General features: G+C 32.7%; 1 protein-coding gene across 1 annotated transcript; it reads left to right on the plus strand.

Moving 5' to 3' along the window:
- LOC109715575 (probable GTP-binding protein OBGC2) lies at positions 3,761-11,014 on the plus strand. Its single transcript, XM_020240669.1, has 10 exons — positions 3,761-3,914; positions 4,346-4,821; positions 5,092-5,183; positions 6,197-6,280; positions 6,819-6,896; positions 7,096-7,296; positions 7,383-7,490; positions 8,482-8,556; positions 8,741-8,943; positions 10,554-11,014. Exons 1-10 carry the CDS (start codon positions 3,808-3,810, stop codon positions 10,663-10,665), a joined length of 1,536 nt encoding a protein of 511 aa, XP_020096258.1. The 5' UTR covers positions 3,761-3,807; the 3' UTR covers positions 10,666-11,014.

Below are 17,529 nucleotides of genomic sequence, written 5' to 3' on the forward strand. Positions count from 1 at the left end.
TCTCTCAATTATTAGAAGTTATTTAGTGCACCTGGTCTATTAGTGCACTTCATGCACTAAACATTTGAGTATTGATAGGTATTGTGAAATCAAATCTAATCAATCAATGTAATGTAAACTATGTAATAAATTTTTGTGCGTAAAATCAAATCTAATTAAATAATCAACGTAATCTAAACTATGTAATAAAATTTTGTATAAAATATTAAAAAATATAATATATTATTATAATACACCTGGTGCATGGAACCAATTCTTCTTCTTCTTTTTTTTCATCTTCTAATTATTTTATTAATTTATTTAGATTAATTTATCCTGACGATTTTCAATCATATGTTTTTTTATATATAATAATTTAATTTAATTATTAATAACTATCATATTTCTCATTCACTCTGTCTTTTTTTTAAATCAACATTATTTAATTTAGATGTTTTTAAAAACTTAACTTAATTAATTATTAATCCAGCTAATAAAATTATGTAAAATATAAAAAATCACATGCATGATCGTATTTTCCGTCGTTTATTAGTATGTATGGAGGAAGCCTTAACTTGATAAGACATGTACTGTTTCTTTCTTAGGGTGTGTTTGTTTCGTCGTAAAATCAGCTTGAAAAAAAAATTTCGGTGGAAAACTAAAATTCCAACGTTTGTTTGGCCGTAAAAAAATTTCGAATTTTGTTCGAAATTTTTTTTTTCCATATTGTGTGGAAATGGGGTGTTTTCGTTTTCCGCTCGTGTTTCGAGCGGAAAACGAAAACTTTCGCCCAAAATGGGGGCGTTTGGGAGGGGAAGGGGGCAGCATGCACGCGTGCCTTGTGGACCGAGAGAGAGAGAGAGAGGTCCACACCTTTTTTTTTCTTTTATATAGAACTAGTTAAGTGCACGTGCAACGCACGTCACACAAATACTAAAAAAAAATTTATAAATAAATATTATAGATTCGATAAATAATATTTAATCATTACTAAAATAAAATGATAGAAATAAAAAATAGAATTACAATATCATAAAANTCACTGAAAATTTTTTTTCCACCAAATTTTTTTTTTTCTAGTTTTATGTCAAACCAAACAGCCCCTTAGCTAAAATTGTACCAAAACTTATCTAAAAAACAGACTATTTAGATTTAACTATTTAATTTTTTTTAAAATTTTAATTTTATTATCTCTATTTAATTTAAGTTTGACTCCAAAATATTTATTTAATTATTTATTTTAATAAATTTATAATTGTGAGAATTATATAAAATATACTAACTAAACCTGTAAAGATAAATGATACATTTAAATTTTTAAAGTCAAAATACTGTAACTGGATAAAATAAAATTTTTTTTTGAAAGATTAGATAAAAAATCAAAATTTTGAAAGATTGAGTAACCAAATCTAAATAATCCAAAATTCAAGTAAATTCAATATGTTTTATCCATTAATCCCTCATAAATATCTCATTGCTCTCATCTTGTCCAATATAGCAAATTAGCAATTCACCATTTCTTGAGAATAAACAACCAACAATTAATGGCAACATGGATGATTATTTAGATTAAGAGCAATGGTTAGGCTTACAACCCTACTAGGGTTGTAATCTTAATTATAACTCAGCTTATCTAAAGGCTATAATTATCATACTAGTCATACCAAGTTTTTTTTTCTTTTCCTAAAAATCAAAGAGGGTTGTTTAAACCCTTATAATTCATTGGATTAAGGGTTGTAAAGATTATAACCCTCTTGGCTTTACACTTAAAGGTTGTTAATTAGTTGCGCATAGTTGCAACTGCATCTATTGCAGTTATAATTGCATACAAATCTAAATTCAATATTTATTTTAATGCGTTCGAATTCAATTGCTGCAGTTGCAACTATACGAGAAGCCTCAATTGCAGTAGTTAGAACTATCCTCAAATTGACCGTAGTTTCAATTGCAGTACTTAGAAATAGTAATTGTAAACAAAAATAAGTTTATCTCCATAAGAATCTTTAAAAATATATATATTTTTTCTTTTCCTACAACTGAGATAATTTTACTATTTTATATATAAAATAATAAAAATTTATAAAAATACTTTTCAGTTGCATGCAACCAAAAGAAGTATTCTACTATATCTAAACAGGTAAGATGTATGTGAATTATAATACATGTATCTTTAGCTACACTATATATATAATTACGTCCTCGAATCAAAGTCTTTTAGCATTTCTCTGTGGAAATATAGAAGCATGGCCTTATGATTGCTTAGCCCCCCTGCTTTAAATTCAAACACGAAGTAATCAGATTTTTTTTTTTATTATAAAATAATATTTTATTAATCATCTTTCAAGAAAACTCAAAACCTAAATCATTTACAATTTGAAGGACAAAATAGAAGCTTATAAGAAAATATTGAACTTTTTGTATTTATGTTCAAAATTAAAATATTCACGAGTCATGTCATGTGAAGAGCCCCTGCAACTCTAATCACTTGCCAGTTGTCACCGTAGGGGCAGTTGGGTTAACTTTTTTTTTTTTTTTTTTTTTTTTTTTTTTTTTTTTTCTGTTTGTTATCCGGCCGAATGGGCTGGGTGGAGTAGGTTGANATATTTAATGTAATTTTTGTAATTATAAATTTATTCAAATAAGTAATTAATTTAAAATTTGAAGTTAAATTATCATTGACTAATTCAAATTAAACAAATTGAAAGGTTAGTTACAAAATCAAAAATTTCAAAGTTTAGACAACTGATTCAAAATATTTCATAACCCAGACAAATTTTGTACATTTTTATCTAAAATTTATGCTACGAAGGAAGGTTTGCTTCACCTACAACCAAAAGCCATCTCTCTCTCTCTCTCTCTCTCTCTCTCTCTCTCTCTCTTCTCTTCTGACAAGCATTAAAGATACAAGAAATTTTTTTTTTTTTTTTTTTAGAGAGATAGATAGTACGCTACCCGCTTTGTTTATTTCATTTAGAAATAAACTTAGCTGAAAATGTGAATCAACTAGGATACGAGCTGAGATCTCAGGTATCAATCACCAAGCCCTTTACCACTTACCCTAGGGACGGTCCGTCAGTTGGGTTAACTATTAGATAGTTTTGTTGGGCTGTTGGGCGAACTTATTATCAAATATAATTGTAGTACTATTTGTGCACCAGTAAGTACCATATAAATTTTACATCTTAACTATTTAAAAACTATCCAGCGCATTTGATCAAGGATTTAATGATTGATATCTAAAGTCTTAAGTTCAAAATTTAATTTTGTTTCTTATTTCTAACTTCTCCAACTATATAAAGACTTAATTTCTTTTCATTAGTCTTATTAACCTTCTTTCAATACTAAAACTTGAAGAGAATTTTTAAATCCTTATTATTATTATTATTATTACTAATCTTATTAACTTCACTTTTAAATTCTTGGATGGGTACCTGTACTCCACGCTTACAGGGAATACATGTAGCGTTTTTCATATATTTGAGAGGCCCATTTGGCACTATTTTTATTCACTCCGATAGAGAGTGCGCATCTTATATCTTACAGCTTATATTTTAGAATTTATAAAAATTTAAATAGTTTTCAGTAAAAATAAATTAAAATTGATGTGACAAGTAGAGTAATGATTATTCTTAAATAGAGAGGGTATAAAATGTACACCACGCGTGCGTTTGTACCAATAGCATTTCCCTAAAAAAAAAAAAAGTTTTATGGGGTTAATTGTAAAAACAAATACTGTGGGGTCTAATTGCGAAAAAAGCCCTCATCCCATCTGGGAGGCCGGACAGAACGCACAATTCCATCCGTCTCTACTTTGGCGCAGCAGCAGCCATGTCCCTTCCTCTCTACCCCGCTTCCCTTTCCAATCCCCTTCCGCTTCGCCAAAACTTCTCTGCAGAATCTCGACACTGTAAACCTCTGCTCTTCTCCACCACCAGGTTAGTCTCATTTGTGTAGTGGATTATAAACTTATTAGAGTAACATAGCAGAACCAATCAAGCAAGAAAATATTTGAAGAACCCCCAACTAATAGGCACCTCAACACCCTCCTTAACTTTTTTTTTTTTTATCTTTTTATTTAAGTTATTCAAGTTATCAAGTTTAAAATTTTGTTACATTTATTAGCTTTAACTGTTAATTATTCTCGTTTTGTTTGTTAAATGTCTATAGCCACTAAACTAAAATTACCCAATTTCAAATTTGTCAGCTGTAATGCTCTATATAAGGATGAACTCGTGATATTTGGAGCTGTGCACAATTTTAATTGCCAGTTCCTATTAGTTCTTGTTTTATTGAAGTTTTAATGTATTCGCAAGTCGCTCCTTGATTTCATTGGTTGTTAATTTATTATGAATCATTTTTTATGCAGGGGTAAACAATGGTATTATAGATCAAAGAACATAACACGCCTCACGGTTAATAGCAGAATTTCTAGCCTTAAAGAACCTCCTTTGAGCAATCCTGCTGCACTATTAGCAAAGGAAGCTCACAAGTATTTTGACCAGGCTGTTATCACTGTTCGCGCTGGAGACGGCGGCCATGGTGCAATCCTCAGCATGCCGAGCCAGAAAATCAATACAAAGTCGCAAGGGAGACACGAAAAGGAGAAAAGGATGAGAAGCTCATACAAGAGGGATTCTGACGGCTCGCTTATCCTCCCGATGGGTGGACATGGGGGCGATGTCGTTCTTTACGCAGACGAGGGCCTAGAATCTCTTCTGGAGTTTCACAAGAAGAGGCGTTATAGTGCGAAGCGAGGAGGAAATGTGGATGCCATGGGCACTTTGACCTCCCAATTGCATGATGGATTTGCCGCACCAGCACTACGAGTACCCGTGCCTGTAGGTTTGTAGATTATGTAACCATTTTTTGTTAGATGACTGGACTAAAATTTCCTCTAATACTTGTTCTCTCATCATGGCTTCTCCTGCTGTCTTTTGTTTAAAATATGCCAAAACTGGTGAATATGTTCTTATGCATGATCTCCTCATCACTCAGTTCCTCATATTCTGTGGATTTTAAAATGCTATCCATAGAAGGCTTACCATTATAACTGATTACTCGATGATTAAGAAGAATGGGATCCAGTTCCTTAAATGTTTGAAAACATGACAGGCACGGTTGTGAAGCGGAAAAAGGGAAAACTTCTTGCTGATTTAGCTCGTCCTGGTGATGAAATTGTAGTCGCTAGAGGCGGACAAGGTGGGGTAAGTAGCATCTTATATTGATATGTGCAGAAAATGAGGTTTCTTTTGTATCTTGTAGGTTAAGAGTTTAATATAAACCAATCCGCTTCGGTTTATTTGAAACATATAAATATCTGTATGATTACGATAAAAATTTTCATGCTTACTGAATAGGCTTCAACTATATTTGTTTGTATTTTGTCTTGGTAGTCCTAAATATATTTAGGAAACACATTATGCTGGTGGGAGATTGACTCATTAAATAATGTTTTAACATCAAAATGTAAGGACTAGAGAAGCCGCAAAGTTCAAGGATAAATTGAGGGCAAAGTTTTATTAATCCTCAGACTCTTGCCATTTAAAATATATTAGTAAGTTAATAAAATTTGAGAAGGGAATTCAAATCAACCCATGAATCTAAACTTGTTAGTTGATAGCTTGAACTCATTTATCTGAAGTTTGAACAACTTTAAAATTTTAGATTTTAGGCCTTTGTAAGAAACATGACCTGCGTATATGTTCGGTACATTAATTAGCATGGTGGCAAAATGTTCTGAAAAGCAAGTGACAAATGCAACTAAAATCCAGGATGTATCCATAGGATGAAACTCAATATTCGTTTTTTTTTGTTCTGTCATTAGACAAGATTTATGTTGGATCAGCTTTATACCATCACTTCATGTTGGAAAAGCTATATTGAAAGCCTGCCAATGTCATGGTGCTTGATTAGTCTATATAGTATGAAAAAAGATGAAACTTCATGCGAGAGCTAACACAAATAATTCGAGTCTTATGCGCTTTTCTATGGCTCGAGAGACATCATTATATGAACATTATCAGAAAAGAAATTCATACGACATTTGTTCAATTATAAAACGATGAATGGATATAGATGGAGGATATAATTTCCCAATGGAACTAGCATGCTATTCATAACCACAGTGTAGCTTAAACATCATCTACAGTTTGTTTTTATTGTGTTATTTTATTGGCTATGTTCTGTAATATGTTATTTTCTTATCTTCTTTTTGCAGATAAGCTTGCTAGAAATGCCTGAACACAAAAGGAAAAAATTAATGGCTCTATCCACTAATGTAATGCGAGATGAAAATGACAAGGTCAGCTTGTTTGTCATCATGTGTCTCATATCTCAATCTGGAATGACATGAATTGTTTTTGTAACCTTTGATTTTCTATTGCGTGAGTGACCTTCCTGAAGTACTTGAGATGCCCTATAAAGATCTATATATCATTAGCTTGAAAGATTAGAAAGCAAGAGCAGATTTAAAGATAATTTGCTATATGCAATTGTGTAAAATAGTTTAGGGGGGTAATAGTACAGTTTGTAAGGCAAAAAGGTCGTCACTTTGCATGAATACATGCCAACTTATATTTATGTTTATACTCTATACCTAATGAGATAAAATGGTCTGTATCTTGATAAGCTTTGGCCTGGAACCACAAATAAATTCATTTCTAAGAATTGGATAGTTTGAGTGTAATCACGAAGAGGGTCTGAATTGTAAAATTTCATAACTTTCTGTATGCTGCTATATATATATTTTTTTTCATTGAATGTTTTTTTTTTCTCATTTTCCCAATTGGGGGCTTATCTTTGTTCTTTCTTCTAATCTTCTTGTTGCTTTTTTCTTCTAGGTCCTAGTTCTTGGTCAGCCTGGCGAGGAGGTTAGCTTGGAATTGATTCTAAGAGTGGTTGCTGATGTTGGTCTTGTGGTATGCAGAATGTCAAATTCTTTTTTATCTTATTAAAAAGGTGTCTCTTTTCGAGTTACCCTATATAACTTAGGTTGAGACATATACCTCAACTTTCTTTCTTTTCATCGATGCTTTAGTAAACACCCTCTTAACGTAGATAGCAAATAATGTTTTTGTTAAATTGCAAATAGTGAAGAGGTCTTCTTTGCTTCTTTAGGGACTTCCAAATGCTGGAAAGTCGACACTTCTCGCAACTCTAACACTTGCGAAACCAGATATTGCCGACTATCCATTCACAACTTTAATACCCAATCTTGGACGTCTTGATGGAGACCCTAATTTAGGGGCATTGAAATATTCCTCAGAAGCAACATTAGCTGATTTGCCTGGTCTAATTGAAGGTGCTCATCTGGGCAAGGTATTGCTACATCTAAAGTGCTTTATTTTCCTTTCGTTCTAAGATAACTGTTTACATCAAAGCAACACATACATATTGCGTTGCAGGGTCTTGGTCGAAATTTCCTGAGACATCTAAGGAGGACTCGGCTACTTGTTCATGTCGTTGATGCTGCTGCTGAGAACCCCGTAAAGGATTATAAGACTGTCAAAGAGGTGATTTGCATTTTGTCTTTCTGGCAATGCCTTTCCTTATTTCTCTGGGATTCGACATCATTCTGCTTGTCGGTTTACCTGTGCCTTTGATATGATTCCTAATTCAAAATTTGTTAGCTTTTTCCATTGTCTTGATTAAGTTCATGTTCAGAGCATTTTATATAGGGACTTCTCCTAAATTATATGACTAAGAACCTGCTTAGACGTCGGAACAAATTATCCTGTGATAACTTGTGTGATACAAGAATTTCTTTTTGTAACTGCAAGTAAAAGTTTGATTTTAGTTCATTAGATGATCCTCATAACCATGACTTTATAGGGTATTGTATTCCACCTACGAGGTGATTTAATCATGTTCCAGGAAGAGTGACTTAGAAGCTGAATATGCTAGGCGGTTGTAGATATGTTGTCATACTCGTATGAAGCAATTAGCACATGCTCCCTGAGGACACAAAAGAGACATGCTGAACAAGTTGTTTATGCATTTATACAGGCCCTAAATGAATTAATGCTACTCTGCGACATAGACTGGCTACATAAACTACTTATTTGAATGTTCTCTATGTTTTTTTTGGGGTAAACATCAAATTGTCCCCTTGTAGCTTAGCTTATTTTCACTTTTACCACTCTGTGGTTCAAAGAGTTTCACTTTACCCACTTAATGACATAATGTATTTAATACATACTGAATCAAACTCTTCTGCAGTGATATGGGATAGCTTGCAGTGGGGAATTCTCTAGTGAATGTTTGGACTAACCCTATTGATGCAAGTCTATGCTGTTTCCAGATTGCCCCTTTCTAGATGTGTAGCTATTCTTGATAATCTAACCGGCCTAAGATTGATTAGATGTCTTGTATCGAGTATTAACAAGCTATCAGAACCTAAATGCATTGTCTTCATTTATTTTGGTGATCATTGAGTGCCATTCTTTTATGAATTTGCCGTTATACTGAAAGCTTTATCTGACAAAGGATGGATTTTTCTTGCAGGAATTAAGGATGTACAATCCAAATTACTTAGAGCGACCTTACATTGTGGTGTTAAACAAGATTGACCTACCAGAGGTGATTTATTCTACTGTCTTTAAATAACTATGAGGTCTTTTAGGAATTTATTTTATTATTATTATTATTATTATTATACTTTTTCATTGATGCCATTAATTTTTAAGTAAAATCGACAAGACTTATGACATAACTATTCCAAGTCCTTGCATTATTTAACTGTTCTTTTTTTCCCCCTCGACAGGCTCGAGATAGGTTGGCATCCCTGATACAAGATATTTCAATGATTGGATGTAGAGAAACAACGAAATTAAATATCAGACCAAAAATGTTGACTGAAAATAAAAATGAACATTCGGTTTCCTCGGGCACAGGTTGTGAAGAGATAAAAGAGAAGGAAATCGAGGATTATCCGCAACCTCTAGCAGTTGTTGGGGCAAGCGTATTGTAATATCTTATACTCCCAGTTGAAAATTTTGCATTTTCTTTCAAGCAGCCATACTTAATTTAGTTTGATTAATAGTTTGCATGATAAAATTCTACTGTATTTTACACCTCAAGCTAGATAATTCTTGTGTTAATACCTATAGGTTTGTAAAGCTTATGTTCTTAGGCATCATAAAACTCATACAGCACATAATCAGATGTCTCATGACTATTCGTCGTTAGGCATTATAATCTACAGTAAAACTCTTACCATGAATATTTGGTTTTCTCAGTGTTTTACGACTATTCCTTGTTTTGAGTTCTTGACTAAGAACTAGTTAGAAGATAGAAAATGTTTAATTGACAAACTTAGGATACCCAAGTGATTTCCATCTGTATTACTCCAAACTAAAGCAACAATTACCAGAAACTTTCCTGCAAAATGCAACCAAGGGACACCGCCAGAAGTAAGGCCTCCTGTAACAAATGGTCATCTGATAAAGAGTACCTATATTACTTCGTGGGTCAGAAGTTTTACCCTTTTCAGTTAGTTCATGTCTCTATTACATTTCTGAGAGCTTTTCAGAGAAGCTGCAGCCATCCTCAAGACTTCTTGGTGAAGCCATACAAGGATACTTCACATTTAGGCTCCCTTTATCATCTCAAAAGTTTCAAACTTTTCCATGAAAGAAGATCCAACTTAGCCACAAAAAGTAAAAAAGTAAACTCGCTCGGCGCAGCATAGGTACTGCAAATGGTGGGCATCCTGTAGTCAAGTTGATATCGCATTCAATTTTAGATTAAGGTAAATGCTGCCCCAGGATCAAGAAACTCCTGGTCTGGTGGTGATTTAATTGAGGATTTTCTGTCAACTTTGATTGAGGAGGTCCTATTATATCTGTTACCCTTTTGTATATGGCCATCCATTTGGTGTTTGAACTCTAATGCTTTCTATACAGGTACATGTTCCCTTCTAGAAGGGATTTAGTCTATTTCTTAATCTGAGCCGCAAAATTATGGGTCTAATTCTCAAATATTAGGGCCACCTAGTGTAAGAGAGTTGAATTTTTTTTGCTGAAATAATTCTGCCCATATTAATTGAATTCACAGTTTTAAGCGACTTTTGAACTTTTGTAGGTAACTGCGTGACTTGTGTCTTATATTAGGTTCTTCAATGTTGCGAACAATGTCGATTCAGGAAATAATGTAGTCCTCTTCTTTAGTACTAGCAAGTTACTAACATATACTGCAAGCTTATAAATTTATTTTCCATGTTGTGTTTATGTGTGAATTAGTCAGAAATTTGCTTCTAAAATTTCTTGAAGTTAGACAGTGGTGATTCAATTGCATTTTTTTCTAGCTCCAGCTGTCAAATTTTGAGTTAACTGCTCTTCGTTACCTATGTATGAAATGAAGAAAGAAAAATTAACTCCAATTCTGTGTTCGATAAAAAGGGTGAAATCGTGTCATGCCTCCGGTTTAGTCATCTAGTTAAGGTATTCAGAATATTTTGTTGCATCTTTATTTCTGTCGATTAAAGCAACTTATCTTTGGTTTCCTTGTTAACTTACGTTTGGTTCATTCTTTTCGCGTATTTGTCCTCATTACTCTTATTGTGGTTATTGTTGCAGAAAACACATTGGCATAGAAGAGATGCTTATAGAGATAAGGGCTGGCCTAAGAAAGTGTTGGGATTTAGACAAGTCACTGGAAACAGAAACAACAGGGTTCCTTCCATCATAATTTTCTGAGATAGGAAAGTTCTAAAGCTTGCACATGTACTGCAAGATGGTATGAAACTACACGTGGCAAGGCCACAAATTTGAGCTTTTGCAGATGGCATATTTCATGTTCTTTTAGCTTCTCTCCCTTTTTCAATAGATTTTTTGGAGTTTCTAACTCAGGTTGTGCACTTGCATATGAGGCTAATAAAAAGCTAATAGTGTTGCACGCTCGATTATCATAAATGAAATGCATGATTTTCTTGGGAGAGAAAACAAACACTTTATTGTAATATATCTTCTGTTTGATCAGTCTATAATATTTCTAAGCTACTTTTGTGCAATACTAGAGAACTGAGTTGCATGGTTAATATCTGTACATCTTTCTCATACAGTGTAAATAACTCTTATAAGGGGATACTTGATTTTTCAGTGCTTTTTTGATAAATTGAGTGTCTTCTACTAAGTAGGAATTATATGTAGTAGTATTTTACATACTGTATGTTGCTATCCGTTCTGAGCATTAAATGGCAACTCTATTGTAAGAATCAGGAAACTTGCGCTGACTCGTTTCTGTACTATCTTCATATTGCAACTTAGTCCCTAAACTTGTCATATTTTACTATAGAGAGGCCCTTTTAGATATTGCAACGTAGTCCTTAAACTCAATGCTTTAAAACCCTGGTTGATTCGGCCTGTTGGATCATGAATGAGTGCTCAAACTAGTTTAGTTCGATCCGTAAAATCTGATCCGCTTTAGTCTGTTTATGTCAGTAGTTCAATCTGTGAACCAGCCCGATCGATGGCCGTTTGTGTAGTAAGCTGGCCTTTGTGAGGAAGCTGGCCTTTGTGAAGCCTGGCGATCGATGCTGCATAGACAATCTTGAGCTGGGACTGGGAGCAGTTCAAACATAAGTGGGCTCCATTTGAGGACGCGGTGTAAGGGGCAGTTCTATGTGGTTATTGTTGGCTTAAATGGGCCAAATTTCTGCCTTGTAGCGGAAGGTTATGTTGGATCAAGTCATGTTCGAAATGATGTGAGGTTAGGTGGGTCGAATCATGTTCGAAGTCGAGTGAGGCTGGGTGAGCCGAGTCACAATCGAGACTCGTGGACACTGTATCTATACGTTTTAAGTGAATTGATTGCGTATTTCTAATAGCTCAAGCTTTTGAGATTAATGGTTAGCGCCAATGATCCGATAGTTAGCACGGCACGGTTATGAGATGCTGCTTCCCTCCAGTCGGAAGCGATGAAAAGCCTGTCACTGAGGTGATCACACCTTCGGGCATCCCGCCAACGTGTTGGTCAGGGAAACTTCTACGTATCTGGTCGGACAGCAAGGTGAGCTGCTGCAGATTGTAAGAAGCCAACGGGACTCCGAGGAGAGCAGAGAGTAGCGTCTTCTCACAAACAGCTTCTACATATTTAGGCTTGTAACTGGTCGCAATGTGTGGGATATGATGTATGCCTTGCGCGACCACGCCATTTTTCCCAGGAAGCGCACAACCGTGGCCGTGTTGGCTAGCCATTTTCGAGAGTGCAAGCGCAACTGCATCTACTTTACCGACGACTATGACCTGGACTGCTTGTGCTCTGACCGTGGAGGGGGGTTGTGACACAGGCTACTGCACCTTGGTAGATAAACAGATTGAATTTCTGGAAAATGTTGAGTCGTTCTCTTCGTTTTCTCTTCCGATCTGGGCCTCTCTATCTAAGCAGTACAGGTTTTATGAATTCACCTCCCACAGATAATTTTTTTCCCCCTATCTAAGCAGGATTTCTGCCATCATAATTGTCCTAGATAGGAAATGTCTACGCACGCTTGCACATACATTAAAAGAAGCTGTGAAATTTTCTGGTGTCAATTGTACAAGTAGAAGTTATTTAGCTCTTTTCGCAAATCGTTTGGGCTTCTGCAAATGGCAATATTCACGTTCTTTCGGTTTCGAAGTCTCCAATTCTCAACGGTTGTGCACTTGCATACGAGGCAAACTTAAAAGAAGCTAATAATATTGTATACTACATTATCATAAATGAAATGGCTGATTTTGTCGAGACAATAAAAACCTTTAGGGTGCGTTTGGTTCGCGCTATCTTTTAAAGATTCCTAGTAATCCAATGTGAATAAAAAAATATGACGGTGTTTGGCTAAACGCACTAAGTAATCTAGTTGGTAATATTGAATTCACTTGGGAATAAGATTCACCCCAAAATACTAATCTCATTCCCTTGAGGGAGGGTGGGTATCCTCATATTAATGGATTGGGATAATCATAATATGTCTAATCTCTTTCTTTCTTCCTACCCGCCGGCTAATTGATATTATTTTTCTTTACACTCTAACCTTATATCTCTCTCTAAACTTATTTTTCTCTCTAAAATTCAACTTTTTTTTCTCTCTCTAAACTAAGCTTTCTCTCTCTCTCTTTCTAAAATTTCAACTCTCTCACTCCCTCTAATTTTGACTATATTGTTCTTTCTATTTTTTTAATTATGCTCTCTCTCTCTAACTTATACTCTCTCTTCCTTTTTTCTAAAAAGATGTTGAAACTTTTGGTAACATTATCTAAAATTAATTAAATAAATAAATTAATTAATTATATATTTTTTGTAATATTAAATAACATGGCTAATTAATATTACCGTGCGAACCAAACATAGGAATTTCAAATTCTTAGTAATAGGATGAATAGGAATAAGATTCTCGGATATCTTTTATTCCTAGTAATCTTTCATAATGCGAACCAAACGCACCCTTACTGTAATCTGCTTCACCGTAATCTTATCTTTTGTCTGATAAGTATATAAATTTTTTATGCAACTTTTGAATAATATTTTTTTGAGAAAAGAATAGCACACTATCTGCTTCATTAATTAGGAATATGAACTTAAGCTACATTGGATGCACATCGTCCCACTTTTGTGCAATACTACTGAACTAAGTTGCATGGTTACTAATTGTACATTGGGTAACTTACCGACCGTCCCTAGAGCAAATGGCAAAAGACTTGGTGGTTGGTACCTGAGACCCAAGTTCAAATTCTAGTTGATTCACATTTTCAGCTAAGTTTACTTTCTAAATGAAATAAACAAAACGGATAGTGTGCTACCTATCAAAAAAAAAAAACAAATTATGTAACTTTCTTCAGAGGACATGATTTTTTTTTAAGTCTTTTTAACAAAACGAATGTCTTCTACTCTGCAGGAAAATGTGACAGTATTTTACATATGACATGACTAAGCTAATTATGCTGAACTAGTGTAAGGCCACACTTCGCGGCAGATAGATAGTATTTCAGTCAATTAAGATATATATAATTATTAAAGCTTTAAAATTGAAAAGTCATAAATAATTAAAAGAATTATAAAGTAACCATCTGTATATTATAAAAATAACTTTTTATTAATATTTTCTTAGCTTACATATTCTATAACTGTATTTAAAAATTCAATCAACTTTAATAATTTTGGTAGCTATTTATAAATAATTTTTTTAACTAAAACTTTAACATTGGAGGACTTATTTTTAAATTGCCAAAAAGGCGAAAATGTCTTTACTTTGTTAAACTTGATTGGAAAAAAAAAAAAAAACTATTATATGCATATGGTGTACATTAATAATATATATACCACAATAGATCCTAACGATAGGGATATATTTGAAAACATTATAACTTTTGCAGAAATAAAAAGAAAAAGTTGAATCTTGCAAGAATATATTTATAATTCGATATGTTTACAAAAAGCTATGTCAATTAATTCTATAAAAATGACACAAGTAACATGAAAGATTAAAAAACTTTAAGTAAACCATATAGTGTAGAACTCATATATGTGATTTAAAAAGTATATAAATTATAAACAAATAACTAAAAAAATCAAAAATATTCTATAAGACTAGCTTTAATTGTACTTTAAATAAGGTAATAAAAACATAAAGATAAAAAAGTTATTTTATATATTTAAGTAATTCTTACCACAAATACACAGTTGCAACCCCAAATGAGATTTTTATTACTTTGTTTTATTTACTTAGTAACTCTTACCACAAATACACAAAAAAAAAAAAACAAATTTCAAAGAGAATTCACATCATTTCGATCAATTATATAGAGATTAGAGCGCACACAATGAAATAATTAAGATAAAACAAAAATCTTAGGCCTTTTTAGCAGAAAAATTGGGTATTTTATTAATTGATTTAATTGGCTAATTTCATATAGACTTGGAAAAAGCGAAATAGGATTAGGTCCTACAAATTCAAGATGGGTAAATTGCATTGTTACCCTGAACTTTTGGTGAAGTTTCACTTTACTCCTCGAACTTCTAAAATGGACATCTAACACCCTAAATTTTAATATTTCATTCATGTTACTTCTTCCGTCAATTTGCCGTCAAGCTCAGTTAACCAGAAATTGACGAAAGAGGTAAAACGAATGAAATATTAAAGTTTAGGGTATTAGATGTCTATTATAGAAGTTGGGGGGGTTAAGTGAAACTCGCCAACAGTTTAGGAGGTAGCAGTGCAATTTACCCTGTAGAATTCTTGACTATAAATTATTTTATTATAATATATTACTTATGGATTAACTACTAACGCTCAAGTTAGTGATCATACTTGATTTTGAATTTATATATATTTTTTATCCTAAAATAAATCATACCATAATTTATACTACATTTTATTGTAATAAAATAAAAGTGAAAGAAATGAATTAGAGTGACTTAAAGATAAGAAAAAAGTGATATAACTAACTACCTACGATTGCTCGAACACTCCAATGTCCTGGTGTACTTGCTAATATGGTTTGTTTACAATATGTGTCCTCACTAGGATATAGAGATTTTAATTCTCAGTTAATTTTCTGCGGTACTCGTTTGAGCATTATTATAAGAAATGCATTTATTTTCTATGAAACTATGCAATGTAATTTTATTATAGCATAAAATAAAATTTTTATACTTAATTTCAACCAATTAAAAGTTTTTAATATAAGAATATAAAATAATAATTTATTAGAAAATGCACTTATTTCTTATGAAACTATGCAATGTAATTTTATTGTAGCCTAAAATAAAATTTTTGTACTTCATTTCAGCCAATTAAAAATTTTAATTATAAAAATATAAAATAATATTTTATAATACTTTAGAATAATGCTTCTAAAGATAAAAGGGACAAACGAGTACTACAGAAAATTAACTGAGAATTAACATCTCTATAGCCGAGTGAGAACACCTATTGTAAATCAATCGTATTAGCGAGTACACGAGGACAGTAGTGTTCGAGCATCGTAGATAGTTAGTATCGCTCTTTATTTATATTTAAGTCACTCTAATTCATTTCTTTCGCTTTTATTTTATTACAATAAAATATAGGATAAATTATGATATGATTTATTTTAGGATAAAAAATATATATACGTATAATATATATACTATATTATATACCGCTATATAATATAGTAATATATATATATATATTCAAAATCAAGTATAATCACTAATTTGAGAGTCGGTAGTTAATCCATAAGTAATATATTATAATAAAATAATTTATAGTCAATATCATAGGGAATAAATTGCACTGCTACCTCCTAAAAATTAAATATGATTACTAATTTGAGAGTCGGTAATCAATTCATAAGTAATATATTATAATAAAATAATTTATAGTCAAGATCCTAGGGGGTAAATTGCACTGCTACCTCCTAAACTTTTAGCGAATTTTACTTAACCCCCCAAACTCCTAAAATAGACATCTAACACCCTAAGCTCTAATATTTCATTCGTTTTATCCCTTTCGTCAGTTTTCGGTTAACGGAGGTTGGCAAAAAACTGACGGAATGGATAACATGAATGAAATATTAGAGTTTACTGGGTTAGATATCCATTTTAGGAGTTCGAGGGGTAAAATGAAACTTCGCCAGAGGTCAAAGGTAACAATGCAATTTACCCAATTCAAGATTGTATACAAACTTAATGAGATAAAAACAAAAGTCATGTAAAAAAATATAGCAATAATAAAAAAGGGCAATCGCTTATATACTTCTGAAAAATTTTCAACTTTCTAATTTACTCCTCTTAGAAGGCTAATATTAAAAATACCTTTTTTACGTTCCAACATATTTCAAATATACCCTTAGAGTTAAAATCTGTTAATAAATTTTAGTATTTCTATGAATTTACTATTTTACTATTTTAAATATACCCTTATACCATCACCAACTTTTCTTCTTTGCCCTTAAGTTAGGAGCACAAAAGTATTTTGACTTTTGATCTTTTCAAATATACCCTTCTACAATCGCCTACATTTTTATTTGTTCTTAAGTTAAGGACAAAATGCCGACTTTTCCTATTTGCCCTTAGGTTAGGGGCACAAAAAAATATTTTGCCTTTTAGACTTTTCAAGTATATCCTTTTACCATCACCAATATTTCTTATTTGCTCTTAAGTTAAGTGCTAAAGTGATATTTTAATTTTTTTTAACTGTATTAGATATTTAACTCACGTTTAACCAAGCTAACTTAACAGATGATAACTGTAGGCACGGAGGAACATATGAGAAGTATATTGGAAAGAAATAAATAGTAAAAATAAATAAGATATTTTTACAATTTGCAGGGATATATAGACAATTATTCCTAAAAAAAAATGGATGCGCTCCTCGAACACTGGTAGAAGAATATCAGCCGATCCATGGACCATGGTAGAAGAGTATCACGGCGATGCGCTCCTCGAACACCGGCGGGGGCTCAATAGCGCCATCGTCGGAGCCCTTCTCGCCATCGTCGGAGGAGGCTTCGGTGCCACAGTGGGAATCGTCGAAGTTTGAGTTGAGATTAATTTGCTAAATATAAATTTAATAGAGTTATTTCTCAAATT

This window comes from Ananas comosus, linkage group 9 (assembly GCF_001540865.1).
Source record: "Ananas comosus cultivar F153 linkage group 9, ASM154086v1, whole genome shotgun sequence".
Classification (NCBI taxonomy): Eukaryota; Viridiplantae; Streptophyta; class Magnoliopsida; order Poales; family Bromeliaceae; genus Ananas; species Ananas comosus.